At 40.8% G+C, this 18344-nt stretch overlaps 1 protein-coding gene across 1 annotated transcript in view; it reads right to left on the reverse strand.

The window, feature by feature from the left end:
* susd6 (sushi domain containing 6) overlaps window positions 1–18344 on the reverse strand; it is a 31294-nt gene that overhangs the window by 2793 nt on the left and 10157 nt on the right. Inside the window, exons 3-6 of the mRNA XM_026143175.2 lie at window positions 2265–2462; window positions 1564–1758; window positions 1296–1434; window positions 82–554 (exon numbers count right to left, since the gene is read on the reverse strand). Coding sequence (XP_025998960.1) covers window positions 82–554; window positions 1296–1434; window positions 1564–1758; window positions 2265–2462 — 1005 coding nt within the window. The remainder of the gene's footprint in view (window positions 1–81; window positions 555–1295; window positions 1435–1563; window positions 1759–2264; window positions 2463–18344) is intronic.

Genomic DNA, 18344 nt, shown 5'->3' on the forward strand with positions numbered 1-18344 from the left:
TGGAATATATATGAACACAGTTAGACCAATGCAGCTACAACTTAAAAATCAGAGAAAAATGAGCAGACTGCATTGTCTTACCATCACAAAAATCATCTGTTGAGGTGACAGAAAGCAGGCTGTGCTGGTCGCTGCTGTCAGAGTCTCTACGGAGAGGTAGGGGACCTGCGCATGCACCCCCAGGGTGCTCTGTAATCCATGATGATGAAGAGGAGGAAGAGGGAGCCTGGTGAACCAACACCGTCTCTGCATGACGGCGGGAGGAGAAGGATGAAGAGGAGGTGGATGGGAGACAGAAGTCTAAGTCTCTGTGGTGGCGGGTTCTCCTGGAGCTTTGACCTCCTGTGGCTCCCTGAGGAAGCCCCTCAGAGAGCACAATAGGAACTCTAGACTCTGGAGGGACTGGAGGCGGCGGTGAAGAAGGAGGAGGAAGAGAACCGGAAGGGCCACATGGTCCACTGCTTCCATATACTGCCTCTTCATAGGAGGGCAGGGTCACCTGTACACCCTCCACCATGATGGAGCTGGCTTGGCCCGACACACCCTGCTCCCTCCTGATAAACAGACATGAAGAAAGAATGAAAAGTGTGAACCAGGTGAATCACCAAACCAAGTCCATGTTCAAGCTGAAACCACAGCTGGTTAGTTACGCAGATGGCAGTAACTCATAACATAGGTTATGTTTCATTACTAAGGAATTCAAGAAATGCTAACCTGCGCAACTAGTCAAACATAAACTTTTTATGATTCGAGCCAACCAAAACGTCTGAATGATGGGTGTGTCACAGAAAGATTGTGTTCATTTATGGCACAAAGGTTAAGCTTCCGAAAGTTTCCATGTAAGACTGATATGATATATATATTTTCAACAAACAAAACACAAACAGAGCCACACAGAGGCTGAAAAGTCTTTACCGGGCTGTAAAATGTGACTAAATCTAAAGCCTGATGTCATTTCAAGTAATCACACTTTACTGGCCAATTTTATTGATGTTTTCGGAGGAGCAACTTCCCTGAAACCAGCTTTACAATGGAGTCCATTAAGAAGAGATGAGCAACTATGTTTTGCAACAAGGATATGAACACAATTTATTCAATTGTCTTAGAAAATACCCTCTAAAATGTTACATAAGGTCCTGAAATTTATGAAACCACAACTAAAAATGCCTTCAGTCGATTGAGAAACTACACGACTGCGTAGAAGCGGCGTTTTTGTTATCAGCAACATATCCAACTAATTTTTTATCGTGAAGTATTTGCTGGTGTGAGACTGCAGCAAAGTTTATGTGTCTTACCTGTTGTGATGAATAGACTTGAGCTTTGGTTGTACAAGAACAAACAGCACCACTAAAAGCAGGACGAATGCCACAGAGCCGGCTGTGATTATCACAATAGACAGAGCAGGTGTACCCAGTGGAGAACTCGGTTCCTTCTCTGAGAGGACAAAACAAGACGTAGAGGAAGTGAGAATGTGATCTGCTGATTTTAACATATCTGCAACTGGTTATGCATGCTCATGAAGAGAGCTATAACAGCTAACAGAGATTAGCTGAGATGGCAGACCTTCTGTGAGTCGGCAGCTAATCTGCATGGGACGGTCCCACTCGCCATTCCGACAGGTGAGGAACTTGTACTCTCCCTTCAGAGCGTAACCCTCGGCGCAGAAGTACTCGATGACGGTGCCTTCAATCAGAGGGCTGCAGTGAGTCGGATGACAACGGTAGCCCCCGTTTTCTGGTTGGGTAGGGAGTGAACATACTGGAGAGAGAGACAGGCAATAGAGATTTTATGTTTGTTGTTGAAAATGTGTTCACTGTTATTTACTACATGTGTACTTATTTAATTCCTTTGGCTTGAGTTCTCAGAATTAAGCTAAATTTTCTAAAGAGGTCTGACACTTCAGATCTGGTACAGCCATGTCTCTTATGAGCACGTGATCAATGTTAGAAGTAATAAAAGTCGCCTTATAGGGAAGACATTAAGAGTAAATAAACTATAAAATACAAATATGTATGACAGCAATACAAATATCCATACACATCCTCCCAGCCCTGCCTACATAAGTGCATACGCAATATTAAAAAATAATTTGCGCGTTTTATCAGCATAAAGAAAAGTGCCTTTCTTATGTGCAAAATCAGCTAAAAATGTGGATTTTGACCACAAAATTGACAGTACGCTACTTGAAGTCGCATTAAAAACACTAAATTGCATTGCTTGTCTGCTTTATCACAGGTATATTTGCATGTTTGAAGCTTATTTACCATTGTTTTTGATGCAGCGTAGCAGTTGTTGGGACCAGGTTCCAGAAGTGGTACACACGATGGATCTGGATCCAGACTCGGCAATGTATCCAGACTCGCAGCCATACACTAACACAGTGCCAGGTGGGAAAGAGCCCCGGTTGGATTCAGTCTGGTTCAGCAGGTATCCGTGCTGCACACCAGGTGGGTGCTGACAACCTGAAGATACAAAAACAAGTCAAAGAAATAATTATTAGTGGGCTGCTTAAGTTGTCAGTGGAGAACCTCTTCTGAGCAAGACGTAAACAGGATCTGAGAACTCTTCCCCTCACTTACTTAGGGAACTGCCAGCTGCAGGCCAGCATCCAATTTGGGATCTTGATCCATATAAAGCGATTATAAATTATGTAACTAAATGAAGCTGAAACTCCTTCTGGAAATGATGTACATCTTAAGGATCAATTCATGTAGAATTTTCCAATTTATAGGGCTTACAAGGAAACAGGAAGTGTTTGACTGAGAAGTTGCTGGGTTATCTGAAGAATAATTTACCATTATTGTGCCAAATTTATGAATTAAACAGTTTGTGTTCTGTCCGACTCCATCAAAGTTTAACAGGGACCCATTTTCCGTTGACTAAAATTTTAGTGGTAGATTAATGCTGCTGGAATATAGTGCTGTCCTTTCATTACTCTGACATAAACTGCATCTTGGTCTCCCCTGCAGGCGACTGCCACAGGGTCAAACAACTTTTCAGAGGGAGCCTCTGTCAAATTGACAGGTTGAGCTTATAATTAAAGCTCTGTGGTATTGTTACTTGAAACTAGGCTGCTTTTACAACAGCAAGAGAGAAGCACTGTATCAACATGACAAGTTAGGTGGAGACAGCCGTGCTGTGCATCTTAGAGAATACCTCAAGAGCCTACAGTGGATTAAAATGTCACAAGGAGCTTCATACAGATCTAATTTCTCTTGATTATTTGCTGTTCATTAAACCGTTTTCAGCCCACGCTAACATTGGTTCTATCTGTCTGGCAGAGAGACAGAGTCTTTAGCGAGGCTCATTTGCTCCGTGCTAATGACAGACTTGAAGCTCTAAGCCAGCCAATAAACACAAGATGAGTCAGAAGACCTAAAGTTAATCGAGCTTTGATCCACCTTCCTGTGCTCCATATATCACACATACATACTGCAGTGACACGGCAACTGCTCTTTGCGTCTTGTGCGTGTTAGAGTGAATTTGTGCTGCACTCCCACTGCCATGTTAATACATGCAGGCAACAAGAGCTGGTACTGGCGAGAGCAGAGCCTGTAAATCCAGCCGATCTGACATCAACATTGCAACACCTGTGTAAATTGAGACAGCAGGAGACTGACTTTGCTTTCGGTATGACTGAAAAAAGATATGCGGATCATACACATACATTTTTATTACCACCCATGTGACCCATTTGGAGGGAGGTCGGGTATTTTTCCAATAAACACTTAAACCCCTTTGGGCAATAATGTATAAATTAATTTTGTCATAATAAGTGAAGGATTTTTTTTTGTCTTTTAATCCGTACATCATATTTGTCTGATTTATTGATTTGAATTATACACTGTGTTGTGGCTTTTTTTTACTAACAAGTAAAATTAAACACTCAACACAAAAACATTAATAATGCCATCAGCGCTAATGACCATATGGCTCATTATTTAATCCCTGGTCTGAGTACTTATAAAATCATATTAGCCAAGGTCTAATGCAGTGCTTTATCACTTGCTTGACATAAACAAACACACCAACACCACAAACAGGCACTTTGTCTTGCCTCTTGTGTGTGTGTGTGTGTGTATAGAGATTGAAAGAGAGACTATTTCCACAGCAGTGCCTCGAACATCCTGTAATCTCCGTAGAGAAATGCCGCTCTAAGCTGGCAGCACAAGATTAAATGCAAACACTCTAAATGTGCGAGTGCCTACTCATACACAACAAACATGCGCACGCGCACACACACACACACACACACACACACACACACACACACACACACACACACACACACACACACACAAAGTCAACACCCAGAAACAAGGCACACCCTGAGCTCGTGGGTGTGTGTGTTTGGGTGTTTTGAGCAGAACAAAACATGCAGTTACCATAACATTATTGTATGTATATTCTAAAATTATAAGTACAGTTTTAGATATAAAATTGAAGATAATGAGGTTGACATTAAACCCTCTTTACTTTCAAATCATCTAATTTTATCAGCAGAAGCTAGCAATTATTTTTCATTATGGCTTAAGCTCAAGATAACATTGTTATTATCTTGAATAACTAACTATTTAGAACATAGCACCCTGAAAAATGCTGATTAAAGTTTCCCAAAAGGACAGATGATATCACCAGATTAGCAGCTGCACCCTGTCAAGTCTCCAAAAGTCAAAGATGATGTAAGACAAAGAAACACACAAATGTTTCACATTTGGTTTTACTGAAACCTCTCATTTGGTTTTAATATAATTGCTCCTACATTCATTTTCTTGATTGCTTAGTTTTTTAATCAAATACTAATTATGCTCTAGTTAGCTTCTATAGTACACAGATTTAATACAGAACACACATCTCAAAATGTAATTAGATGATCCATCCTGAATCTCAAGTTCAAAAACATGATTACAGCAGCTACCTAAATTAAAATCTACAATCCAAACAGACACAAACATGTTGGCTTTGATAGGCAGGATCTGTAAAGAGATATTTAAAGAGCTGCCTTAATGTACTGAAAGAGATTACCAGTAATAATCAGACCCTAACAATGAGCTGGAGTTTCCTTACAAGAAATGCCAAGCTTTGTGTGTTAAAGTAGTATCAAGTGTTCACACTCACACACAGTCACGCTTTCTCCTACACATACAAACACTGTCTGCACTTATTTCAGGATGCCATTTGACACCATGACTCGGTCCCTGAACTGCTTGTGGGTGATTAAAGGACCTCTGAGTAAAGGATGGTAGTAACGGAGGTGGTAAGGTGATGAATTAATGACCCTGGGCTGAAAGGCAGCAGGGAACAAAAAAAAGGCCTGAGGGGGCATTTTGGGGCAACAGCCTTTAGCCACTGTTTTGATCTTTTGTGGTGCACTGCAAGGTAGTCAATAGCAGTGCAGAAGACAGATCAGTGGTAATTGCATTCATCCTTTTGTTCTTTTGAATGTTTTCTTATCTGCAGGACTGCTTCAGATACAAATGCATCTGAATATGCGTCTGCATATTAATGTAAGTTGAGTTAATGCTATTCTTCAACAAATGCAGATTTAAAAAAAAAGATGCACTATGCCAATACCTTAAACCTATTACAACAAAGGCTTCCTCTGTTCTCTCTCTTTATTCTATAGTAATGAGTTCAGACTGCATACTGTATTTAAATGTGCTGCTTGATAAAAAATAATGAGCCGAAAAACACAGAAGAGACCAGAGAATGAGTTTAATCTGGCTTTATCTCAAATCATGTATAATACTTGTGAGTGAAGAATGAGAGGCTCGCTCTTCTTGTAACTTTAAGCACATACACTTTTGTTTATGTTGTTGGTAAGTCAACAAGGCTCCTGCATGATCATGGTGTTAGCTGACAGGGCAGTAAGAAACTGTTCCAATGACAGGCTTAGATTGTTCAGGTCACACAGTTTACTGAAGTCAGGCCAGTCTGAATGAACCCCGTAGGCAATGAAATGCATGGCAATGTGGGAACTTCTGCTCCATTAAGAAGCCCAGCAAGCTAAGTGCTTTCAGTCAAGGCAGGAAAAACCTGAACTGCATATGAGCTCTGTGAGAGTTCCATTATTGGAGTTTTCATTTGCATCTGCTACACCAAGACTAGCATTCACAAAGAAAATCAGTGACAAGCCTTTGCTTGTCACGACAGAAACAGCCCAGAATATTTTTACAAACTGCAGAGGAACACAGTGTGGTTCCCTGTACTATTGTAAGGATGATTTAAACAGCATCAGATACCTCTATTATCTACCCAGATTGAACAACACAAGTAAGAATTTGTGGAAAAGACTGTAAATGTATCTTTTTTTCAATATGTCAGCTTTGGTCTCAGGAAGGTTCTTGTATAAAGCTTAAGACAAAACTATTAAAACGGTGCTATGAAATTACTTAGCTGTTCAAGTGATAATAAAAGTAATTCTGTGTTGCATTATAGTGCTAACATGGACTCAGGTATGGGTAAAATACACATGCACACACACGCACTTTTTCCCTTACTGGATCCTTTGGGAATAGAGAAACTCAAATGGATGACAGCTTAAAAAGTGAAAATGATGAAAAAGATCTGGAAAATAAAGAAACGTCAAAAGGAAGTGGAGCAGTGAAGAAATTTGACTTAAACCCATACCCTCATGGGACTGTACTTGTCAAAACTAGTTTGAGCCTACCTGAGGGTCAAATATATAATTATATTCAACTGCAAAAAGAGCACAGATGGGGAAAAGAAGTACTTCTGAAAATTACCAAAGAAGATAGAGGTGACGTTTAGAAGCGGTAAAGAAAATAACGAGAAGCAGTAAAATCATAAAATACTGACAGGAATATGCACTCATCATGAGATAAACAGAACAGGAGGAGAAGGGAGGAAGAGCGAGAGAAGGAAGAGCGCAGAAATACGTCATTACCGTGGAACATGATGGCTCTGAGCAATCACAATCCACAATGAGACATGTTGCGGCAGGTAAGTGTCAACTAACAGTCATAAGTGTGAGGGAGAGGCTCTGCACTACAGCAATGGGGAGATGAGTCTTCAGTTCATACCACACCATGGATCGGACAAGCAAAAACAGATAGAGGCTGTTAAAGGAAAGAATAAACACTCGTTTGGTGCCCAGAGATGGTGCAGTGGTAAAGATAATGTATAACCTTGCTGTTTCCCCCTTTTCCATCAGCCTCTCAGCCTAAATTGAATACTAGCTTTGAAAGCACACACTAGGAAAAATGATTAAAGCACTAAGCAATGCCAGAGTGGATTTCAGCACACCACGTTTTGTGCTTATGAAGAAGGGAATGAGTCACAGTTAAACACAAGCTGTTCTCTCGCTGGTCTGATGTTAAGAGTTTGCTCAAGAGAGCAGGTTTTTGAGAAATGTCGAAAAACAACAATGACTAAAGGAGAGTCACAAGTGCCTTGTAGAAGCCAGTGGAAGGAACAAGTGTAAAAAGCACACTTATAGAATTTCAAAAAAAAAAAATACATTTGTACAAATACATTTGTGTTTAAGGATGTGGCCAACAGATTATCCCCTTGCCTTCATTATCCACTGAAGACCCCAGCAGTATTATGCTCCAACATTTACCATATTGAGTTAAATAAAACAAACATGTGAAAAGGTTAAAATATTAGAATAAATCTAAGAACGCAGTTGTAAGCTGACGAAAGAGCTTAGTTGCTAAAAGGTTGGGGAAACACAGGGCACCCATGAGGCTGAATGCTAATCCCAACATTCAGCGCCTTAAGGCTATGCTCTAGGAGACTAAGACCACGGGGGGCGTTAATATCGCCTGCCTTGCTCTAAAGTGTCGGACGGGCTGTGAATATCTCCCTTTTCCCATCTGTTACTGATGGTAGTCAGTCTGCTAAGAGCTGGAGGGGGTGGGGAATGGATTGAGGAAAACAGAAGTGGGAAAAAGGGTTTGAGCCCTCTTTGCCCCAGCAAATTAAATTTCTAATTATCCTCCATTACAAGCTGGGTGTGCTCTAAAGCAAATCAGATACTGATGACTTCTGTAGCCAACTGTCTGGTTGTTCTATGCAACAATGGGCCATAAAAGAGGGTGTGTTTTCCAGTGGGCATGTTTAAGTGTGTCAGGGAGCGAGGGAATTTGTGTGCATGGATATATGCTATGGGGGGGGGGGGGGGGGGGGGGGGGGTGCATTGGATTAAGCTCAAAACCGAGGGGATGACGATGCTCTCTTTGGCTGTGTAAATATGTTTTTGTTCATTTTTCGGCCTCCCTCCAAGTCCTCTGTTGTTGTTGTTTCTGACGACGTTGCTGTCATTTTTGGGATGGGTGTTTTTTTGTTTTTTGCCACGTTCCCCTGTCTCTCCTGCTAATCCGTGGGATTTTTAGCCAAGCTGTTGTTATTAGAGTACAGTACAGTACACCAGAGCCTGTGTTGAGGGTAGCATTGGAAAGAATTAGTGGTCTCGCCAACTCATTTCTACCATTGGTAAAATCTGTTATGATTCATTTTAAATATCCAAAAAGAATAAAAAATTGACAGTGTGGTCATTGTGAAAGGTCTACCAAAAGTAAAAATATTACTAAAATGATTACTGACAGAAAACTGGTCAGTAAAAGTTTTGACTTTACCAAATTTGGTATTTGTAAAAGATTTTTCCTGGTTTATAATGGACCTCATAAACATGACTGGTCTGCACATAATTACATCAATTGGTCTAGGGTGCCTTACGCAACAGAAGTCTGTGTATTTTCCTGGCATTTTTGGCCATATGCTAATCAAATGTATTCCATGCTTTAGTAAATTAAACTCCACTTAAAAAGGTCAAAAAATTTTCAGCGTCTTGGTTATTTTCATCTGGTGGGAGGATAACACATCTTTAGTGGTTTCCACATGTTGGGAAAAACCCTATTATTGTGAAGTCATGACAGTGAAAGCATTTCATAATTTGGTCATGTAGGCACGAAACTAGAAGTTATTAGATGAGTCATTGCTTCTGCATAATGTGACACAACATCCTATGTGTAATACTTATTCTTTCACACACATTCAAGCAAAGCAGAGAGACATCTCACACAGTATACAGTGACACAACGAGTACGCCGACCTAGGTGGGTGATATGTAACATCCGATGCTTGTTATGTGAGCGACAGATAATAGCAGTGTCCTGTTGTACTAAAAACCCTGATACACTGAAACACACAGTCCTACTCAAATCATACTCCACTTAGAATATGTAAAGGCTGGGCTTAAAGAGAAAGAAAGAGCACAAAAAATGAAAAAGAAAAAATATTGGAAATGAAACTAAAGAAAAAAATATTTAAAAAAAAAACAGTGAACTTCTATTACTGTAGCATTGGAATAAATTTCAAACACAGCTGAAATCTAAAAGCATGAAACACATTTTTTAAGGTGCTGCTGATCAATGTCCTGAGCTTTAACTGGAAGATGGAAGAACATAAGAAAGGAGGGAGGTGGAGGATGAAGAAAAGGGAGGTGATGTTGCCTTTATACAATAGCCTGAGTACTCACAAATACAAGCAGTCTACTCACTATGTAAGCAGAGGTTGCAGGTATATCACAAGGTGTCTTGCACATACATTTTATCCCTGTGGTGAGAGCTGTCCAAGCTAACATTTGTCCAGAACTAGATCAGTTTTCCTCGCCTCAAAGGCTTTGATTGTGTTTATAGTAACGAGCGTTGCTATTGTTAGCTCGAGAAAACTGTGAGTTGCAGCGCTGTCTATTTGTTTCCCTCTGAAGAGACTCCAGCTCCACTATAATCAACGACAGCATCATCTTCACTACTTCTGTTATCAACCTTATTGTCGATAAAAACTAAAGCTACTTTGGCTGAATCTCATAACACACGCGCACGTCTATTTTTAGCTGGTGGCCAATCCTAAGTTGGATAAGGGGTTGGATGTGTAAATATCAATCAGAATCTGAATTTTTACTCCCTATGTATAAACACAGCTTCCCCCGACCCCCATCCCCTGATCCAGCATCAGTCAGGCTATACTTGTTTTTCTCCAAGGCCAACCACTATTGGTTATCTACACTGCTGCCAAAGCCAACGTTGTCATTTGTAGGGTAAACAGGAAACTTGCCAGAAAACATGAGTCAAACAGCTGCCAGCCTCCAAAGGAGCATTTTGCAGAAAACTTAGCCATCCAGTCGCCACTTATCTTCCTGCAGCTGCACCCCAGAGCAACTAACCCACGCTGCATCGCCTCTAAGCAGGTAGAGGCATCCTCCCCCTCCCCCTCCACACCCATTACCCCCCTGCTGTTGCAATGCATTTAGCAAGCCACGTGTGCTGCCAATACATCCCATTGTTCCTGCTCATTGAGGGATGGGGCACAGTGACAGATTTAAGCAGCGTGCCTCTGAATAGGGCAACAGACAACTTTGCATCTAAAGGGTTAAATATGCATGAGAGGCCAAGGCGACTAAGGGTAAGGGCAAGGGGGAGTACCCCTATTGTGTGACCTCAACATACAGACACACACTCACTCTCAGCCTCCATGTAACAGATGGGAGGATGTTAGAGGAGGCGAATAGTGAGCTCCCCCTTCGCTCTGCTGTTACCCTCATTGCTGAGGACAGCTGGGAGGCAGACATTCCTTCTTCTCAGCTTTCAGAGGAAAACAAAAGAGTGTGTGGGACCCCTTCTACATACACGTGCATGTGTTCAGGCACACACACACACACACACACACACACACACACACACACACACACACACACACAACCCCCCCCCCCCCCCCTAACCAAAGCAGTGTCAGTGCAACTGTGGGTTGATCATATTTCAACAGTGTGAGCTTAACAGCCTGAAGAGGTATGAATGCTGAGCCTGGAACATTTGTTGAAGGTGAAAGTCAGGGTGAAATCACCAACCCTGCTCACCAGAGCTGGCATGCTGGTGTTTTAATAGTAGCAGAGCCACTGCTGAGAGCAGTGTACGAGATATAATAGCAAAGAAATGTTATATAAAACTCGTGCTCGTGACATAAGCTCAATCTGCAGCTGGCTGCTCTTTTCTGGCCAACTCATCCTTTCAGTCCTGCGTGAGCTGTTTCATTAACAGGTTCACTGCAAAAGCACAGGACACAAGTTTATTACAGACAACACACTGGCTAGAGCTAGAGATGTCCAACATATGGCCAAAGGGTTCAGTGTATTCCACTGAACAGCTTTGTAATCTGAGACATACTGACAAAACTGCACTTATTTTTATTAAGAGATTTCAGGGTGTTTTGTGAATGAATGGCTCATTAAATCTCAGTGGTTTCACAAGTAACTTATACATCTTTTCAATGAAAGGAAGGGATTTTTTAATGCACTCATTTTACTTGTCTGGCTCCTCTGAGATCAAATTGCACCGTGTTGACCCATGAACTGAAATGAGTTTGACACCTCTGGGCTAGAGGGAAAGCACGAATAAATGGAGCAGTCGTACTGCAGAGCACTGGAAGACTTAGCAAGAACAATAAATGTTTACTTCTGTTATGTCAACATCGGGTAATACAGGATTATGGTATCCTATACCTGTCAAAAAGAGAAAGGCAGGGAATACAGAAACAATGTTACCCACACTCAGACAATGCAGTCACTGTTGCAGCCTCGCTTTTACCACCAACGTAATGAAGTCCAACTGGACGAAGACAGAGCAACTGCTTGAGCAAGTCACCGAGAGGGTGGACAAATGGCATCAAGCATGAGTGTGTGTCACCTCTTAACACTTGCAGCCTGCTCTGCTGATAGAAGTGGTATGCTATTTCTTGTCCATGTGTGCCTCACATTTTTTGTAACAGTTGGCCCATATACTTAACATACTTAGCTGACAATACACCGTTTCATGTTTCTTCAGCATAAAACCTTAAACTGTTACCAAACACTCTTAATAACAAGCTAAGAACGTCAAAGGATGTCTGTGGCAAATCTAAGAAGAAACACTGCAAGTCTGTTTACTCTGCTGTAACGATCAGTTAATTTTCTCATAAGGTTTCCCGGGGAACAATCCAGACACTTTCCGATAGACTATTTACTGTAAAGCCTGATCCATTTATACCCTTTGTTTGTTCTGTGTATAGCAGAGGCAACCTTATCTCCTAATCAGAGATACAACTGTTACAAAGAAACAGCAGCCAGCACTTTAAATTCACATATTAGCAAGCAATGAATTGTGTTCAGTATGTCAGAGGCTAACTATTTCAGAAACTGCATACACATCAGGGGCAATATAAACTTGATAATGACATCTCCACTTACTGTCAGTCCTACTGAATAGAGTAATAAAGCAAAGATGTTCCTGCCTGTATTCAACACAGACAAAAATGATTCACGACCAAAAAATTCCAGTCTCGTATGAAACAGCGATAAATACAAAATGATTCCAGTCTCGTCTTTAGTTTTAAATTGATTTCTTTGGCCAAACATCCCTGATGGAAAACACTGAATATAAAATGATGTATTTCTAAGAATATAGAAACATAATAGCTTGAAAAAAGGGTAAAAACAAAACAACAGAGTTTCAAGCGAGAAACGCAGGTTGATTTTATTATTAGTAAGTGGTCCAGAAAGAGAAGGAGAGATAACTATTGTATCATCATAAGGCAATTACAAAGTACAGTTTATACTGCTGGGTAGACCTAAAACATAGCCATTTATGGACATGAACGGCTATGTTATAAAACTCAAAGCCTGAATGGCCCTGCGGCCAGGAGGGCAACTTTACCCACACTACATTTTAGCACTGTGAATGAGAGCACAAAGAGGAAGCACAAAACAATGAACAACAAATAAGTCATTTACAAACAATAGAATAATTGTTCATATTTAGAAGTTAGCCAAGCCTCCAGTCATTAAGAGTGTCACAAGTTTCTAGTTATTTTTAAATGTGCCAAATACATTATCAAAACTAAATTGTGGGACTCCAGCGCAGCGACATAAACAACTAGTAGTAATAACTTCAGCCTACAAATGCAAGCCCCAGCTGTTCAATTTAAACATATTTAGCAAATTCATTGCATGAAAATGAAGAGCCAAAAAAACACATAATTTCTAAATCTAAGTGTGTTGGCTCACACTTTGTCAGACAAAATAAGCACTTTAAAAGACATTTCTTGACTCTGATAGATGGAAGACACCTATACAAATAGATATGCAAATACAAAAATATGATATTCAGGATATACACAAGCCGGCTTCCTGTAAATGCTAACACAATTATCCAAATGGATTCCAGGGTAGCATAAACAAACACTTTCACCATTTGGCTGCTGTTTGTCACAGAGAGCTGTTTTACAAATTACGTAATAAGCACAGAGGGCATTAGAGTGGACCTAAGCCAACTGGCCACGAAATATCTCAACACTCCAACTAATGGGCTGTTTAAAGTTTGAGCGATGAGACAAGACAAAAGAAAAGAAGGAAAAAGAAACACGAAATAATGAGAAATAGACAGGAAATGCTGATTGGTAATTGGGACATTCTCCTGAGACCACAGCCAAGTTTCGTACAATGCATTCACTGCAAAGTCAGTAGCCGTGTCAAGAGGGTGAGACTAAGGGGATGTGCTTTATGTGAGAACCCATCTCAGGCCTGCAAAACAGTAAACACAAATAATACTGAAGCGTTTTCAATACTGAAAGCATGTGCAAAATCAAGCGATGGTATTTCTCTGATTTCTCTATGCAAGAACATCAGATAAGAGTCTCTTTAACCAACTGCATTTCAGTTGGTTAAAGAGAAACAGCTGTACAGCACCTCCACCCATGACAACAAGCGGCACGCATGCAGCAGGATAGCACATGTACAGCCCAGCCCTTCCCCTTGGCTCAATAACAGTAAATCTGTCAGACAAATTTTATCTTGCTTTCCATTTTTTCTGCATGAGAGTGACTGTATTTGAGCAGCCAATATGCACTTTGGAGAAGTTATTTAGTTATTAAACCAGTTGATTTTTTAAAATGAAAGCTGGAGATTAAGGAAGAGTTGCAGTAAAGCTGAAGTAACAGTTAGGGTAACAGTTAGGGTTTGTGTGGCGAGGCAGTGCATTATTCTCCCATTTTCACTGCCTCGGCACAGCTCCACATGTTGAGGCTTGAACATACACTGCACATATCTACAATGTACTTCACTTTTGCAGTTTTGGCTGAAACATGATAGGTACCATTAAAAGAGGTACTGCTGAGGTAAAAGGACAAAAACATTTCTGTATAGCCAAGTATCTTTCTATGTTTTGGAGTTGTAGCCGCTGTTCTGCTTCATGGTAAAAGCTTTCAAATGGCGATGCGTTGGAAGGCCTCATTGACACGCAACAACAGGAAGTGCAGCTTTATTTGCCAACAGTGTCAGAGATCAACTGAGCTACAAAGCAAGATAACATTGTTTTTCCAATTATATTATGGGGGTTGGTCAAATCAGCAGAAAGCTGATCATTGGCCCCTATCACTAAAACCAAATTCCTGAACTTTTCTCGACGTTAACTCAGTGTCAGATTGTGCACACTGTAAAGTCATTGCATATATTCAAGGCAAGCTAGAGTTTCCGTTCCTCCATTAAGCTAGGATCTTGATGAGATAAAGGTCATTATCAAACATGTAGTGCAAGGCTCCATGCAGATGTATAAAGACTCCACTTCAGTGTACCGGTTTGTACTGTCTGCTGCTGTCCAAGTCAACAACAGAACAGATAAGTTGTCTTAGTCCAGTGAAAGCTAATCTGGTCAGCTTCGTTCCCTAAACCATGTAGAGTATTTGTAGTAGTGATAACACTTTTGCAGCAATGCTTGATCCTGCCGACATTTTCATGAGATTAAGTGTGAGTTCCATTTTACCCTTCCATACTGCTACACAGAAAACCATTCACGATGCACGATGCACCCACGTCATGTGCGCTCATGACGATTGCTCACAGTTTGAAACAGCTTGGATGTCTCAACCATTGGCAGATTCAGCATATGTGTGTGGGATGCTCGGAGCCTTATGTGTGAGCTGATGAACTTGTTTGAACAGGATGTTGCTGTTGACTAACGGTGTGATACAAAAAAAAGGAGGGAAAAAAAACCCAGCCCACACCATTTCAGTATGCCTGAAAAACACACATCAAAGTTAAGGCGAGACAGGAGGGAAAAAAGACAAGGCAGAAAAAAAAGGAGACTGAACTTCGATAGAAAAAAAAGAGTCAACGACAGAAAGAGATTAACATAAAGGTGTGACAGCTTGACAATGCAAAGTCCAAAAAAAAACAACAACAAACAAACAAAAAAAAAACATGAAACAGAAAACAGAAATTCACAAAGGTAGGCAAAAACATTGGGAGTTAATGCACGTTAAGAAAAATTGAGTGAATAAATGACAAAAAGAAAAAAGCAGAAGCAAAAGCAACACAAGACAGGAGACTGGGGGATATATTTAGCAGCTCATTAGTCAGAGATGTCCTCTACTCAGCAGGCTGGTCCCTCAGATGAGGCCCTTTGGAAATCATTATGACTGCCTGCTGCTTCAGACAACCACACACATCTCACTGGAAAACAATTTACAAACCGCCTCTCCTCTCCACAGCCTTAATGTTGCTTCAAAATGATTCTCAGTTTTTGAAAAGAGGCCCAAAACCAAAGCTTTAAACAACAAAGCGGCATGTTTTAATCATGATAACTGCATAGATTTTAACACAACACACACTACATCAGCCTGAGGTGTAACCAGTAAGAATGAGGTTATGTTATAAAAGCAGCTTTGTGTACATTTTGTACATTATCATTTTGTACATTACTGATGGTGCGCTTGTACCACTACTTCCTTGTTTGACATTCATTAACCTTTATGATGAAACATCTGTCAATGGCAAAGGACTAGTCAAGCATCTTAAGGACAGGACAATATACATGTTAACCAAAAACTGCACCAAAATCAATGGGAAGAAAATTTAAAATACAGATAAACACTAAAGAAAAAAATGTAAATCATACATTGTGACAAGCTTAGTGGCAAAAAGCTGGGAGGCAGCACTGTGTAGCTAACAATAATCCTGGCCATCTGGGATGTGTACCAGTAATGGAACTGTCTGGTCAACACTTTAAAGTGAATGAGATAGTCTTGCATCACCTGTCCACACTGCAGCATCTGTTTTCATGAAGTATTTCTTTGTCTGGTGAGGCATTTAAAGTTTCCCCTTAGGGCTTGATTGGTTGGTAGAGCTGTTAAATGACACAAGATGAGAGCAGAGATTGATGGCTCAAGTGATAAACACACAGGTAATGAAAGAGAAAGGCTGCTGCATTCGACCAGACTGCTGCTAATGGGTTCCAGTCTCACCTGGCTAATGGCTGGCTTTACACATAGAGGAAGAGAGAGAAGGAGAGCGAGAGAAGAAGAGAGACATCATATAAAAAAAAGGCTCTAGTGTGTTCTACACACAGTCACATACACACACAGACTTGAGTTAGCAGTTCTAATTGCTGAGTGGTGATCTAGGGGAGGTGCAGCTTGCTGTGATTTGGGCTATAGAGGGCTAAAAGCCTTCTTTGTTCTCACATTTCAGTAAGGAGCCAGTAGCCAGTGTGTTGGATTACTCCTGCCTGCCTGCAACCGCCTTGCTAACAGGACTTTAGGGGGCTTTTCTGAAGAGTTAATTGCATAGGAACAATTGTTCCCCCTCCCTTGGGCTGCACTGTTTGTAAACCCAGCCTATCTAGCAAACTTTCTGTGATGGTTGGAAACCAATAGTGTAGAAGGAGACTCACACACTGTGGTCTTTTTGTTACACACACACACACACACACCATTTTGTTGCTACATAAAGCAACAAGTTTCAAAGACTTATCCTGTTTGAAGATGCAAGAAGTAGGGCATGGCCCATTCAGATATTTTCCTCTGTGGTCAGAGCAATGACGCTATGTTAGCCACTAGAGTCTACTCCATTATTATAGAGAGAGGAGAGTTGTCAAGTCTTGTTCTTTAAGACTTAAAACTGAGCCTTCAAGAAAAAAAGTTCCTTGGGTTGGACTGATTTATGACATGCCAAGAAAAATGGATTTATGAGCACAATAGCTCTTGATGAGGCAGAGAAAAATGTATTTACTCCATGAATGCACAACAATTGACTGTTAAAAACACAAATTACAAAGGAAATTAAAAATGCAGCCCTCTGGACCCTGTCCTGCTCTCATTCCCTCTTCCCTCCACCACTTTCTTTATCCTATACTTTTTTTTCCCAGAGCCCTGGAGAGCCGTTTCCTTTTCTCACACATGAACATACATTAATGTCACCACCACACAGAGCACACAGCGGGCTTGTTTCTGGTCCTTGCTAGTGCTTTCATGTACAGCTTTAACTCAACTTCAGAGGATAATTTTCTTTCTTTTTTTTTGGGGGGGGGCAATATTTATCTATTTGACTGGGAAAGTTATAGCCTTTCTGGCTCTTGATACACAACACATTTAGAGCAGAAAACACGCAGCATGCAGTTATGTGAATAGACCCTCTGAGCTTCCATCTTTGCTCTTTCACTTCTGACTCACTGTCTGGGCTCACTTCCTCTGAAACAAACCACAAAGGCTTACTGTTAGGAATTGACACCATATTAGGAACTGAGCTCTGTGGAGCTAGCATAGTGGGATGTCAGATAGACTCAGAAAAGACATGAAACAAGCAGCGTTTGCACTGTGCCCTGAAAATCCTCCAGACTGATGCTATTTATCCTTTGCATACACAAAACCCAAGGTGCTGCTTCGTAGCCATGTTTGTTTACTGGCACCCTGCTTCAATGAATAGGATGTTTTGTTTAGTATGTTGCTACTTTGGGAAGAATGTCGAGAATCATAAACGCAAATGTAATCATGTGAAGCAATCACAAACACAAATCCCAGAGAGCCATTTACATTAACCCAGAAGATAACCTTCTGGTAATCTTGTTTACAATGAACAGCTGAACGACAGATATAAAAGACATGACAAGAGACAAGACATAGCCAGTTTTAAAAATACCTAGACTCTGAAGGCTTTGCAACTACTTTCTAACAGGCTGTATTAGCAGTTACAAGAAATTGTTCTCCTGACCTTTTCCAGAAAGAACATGAGGCCGAAAATACAGGCGCTTAAAGCTTTTCCCGGACGTGTTAAAGGAACCAAAGACAGGCAAAGCACATTCAAACGGTTAATGTCTATCATTTTCTCTCTCCATCAGCTAAAGGTCAAATTTCCTAAAAGAGTTATATCCACAAAACCTACACAGACTTGAAGTAGAAATCTGATGCTGCTCTCTGCTGTAGTGTAAACTTCTATTTAAATGGACTATAGTATATTTTCTAGTATCCATTTCTATTCATCATCAACACTGCTGTTTGCTGGAGTCTGGAATAGGCCT

This window comes from Astatotilapia calliptera, chromosome 15 (genome assembly GCF_964374335.1).
Source record: "Astatotilapia calliptera chromosome 15, fAstCal68.1, whole genome shotgun sequence".
NCBI classification, from domain to species: Eukaryota; Metazoa; Chordata; class Actinopteri; order Cichliformes; family Cichlidae; genus Astatotilapia; species Astatotilapia calliptera.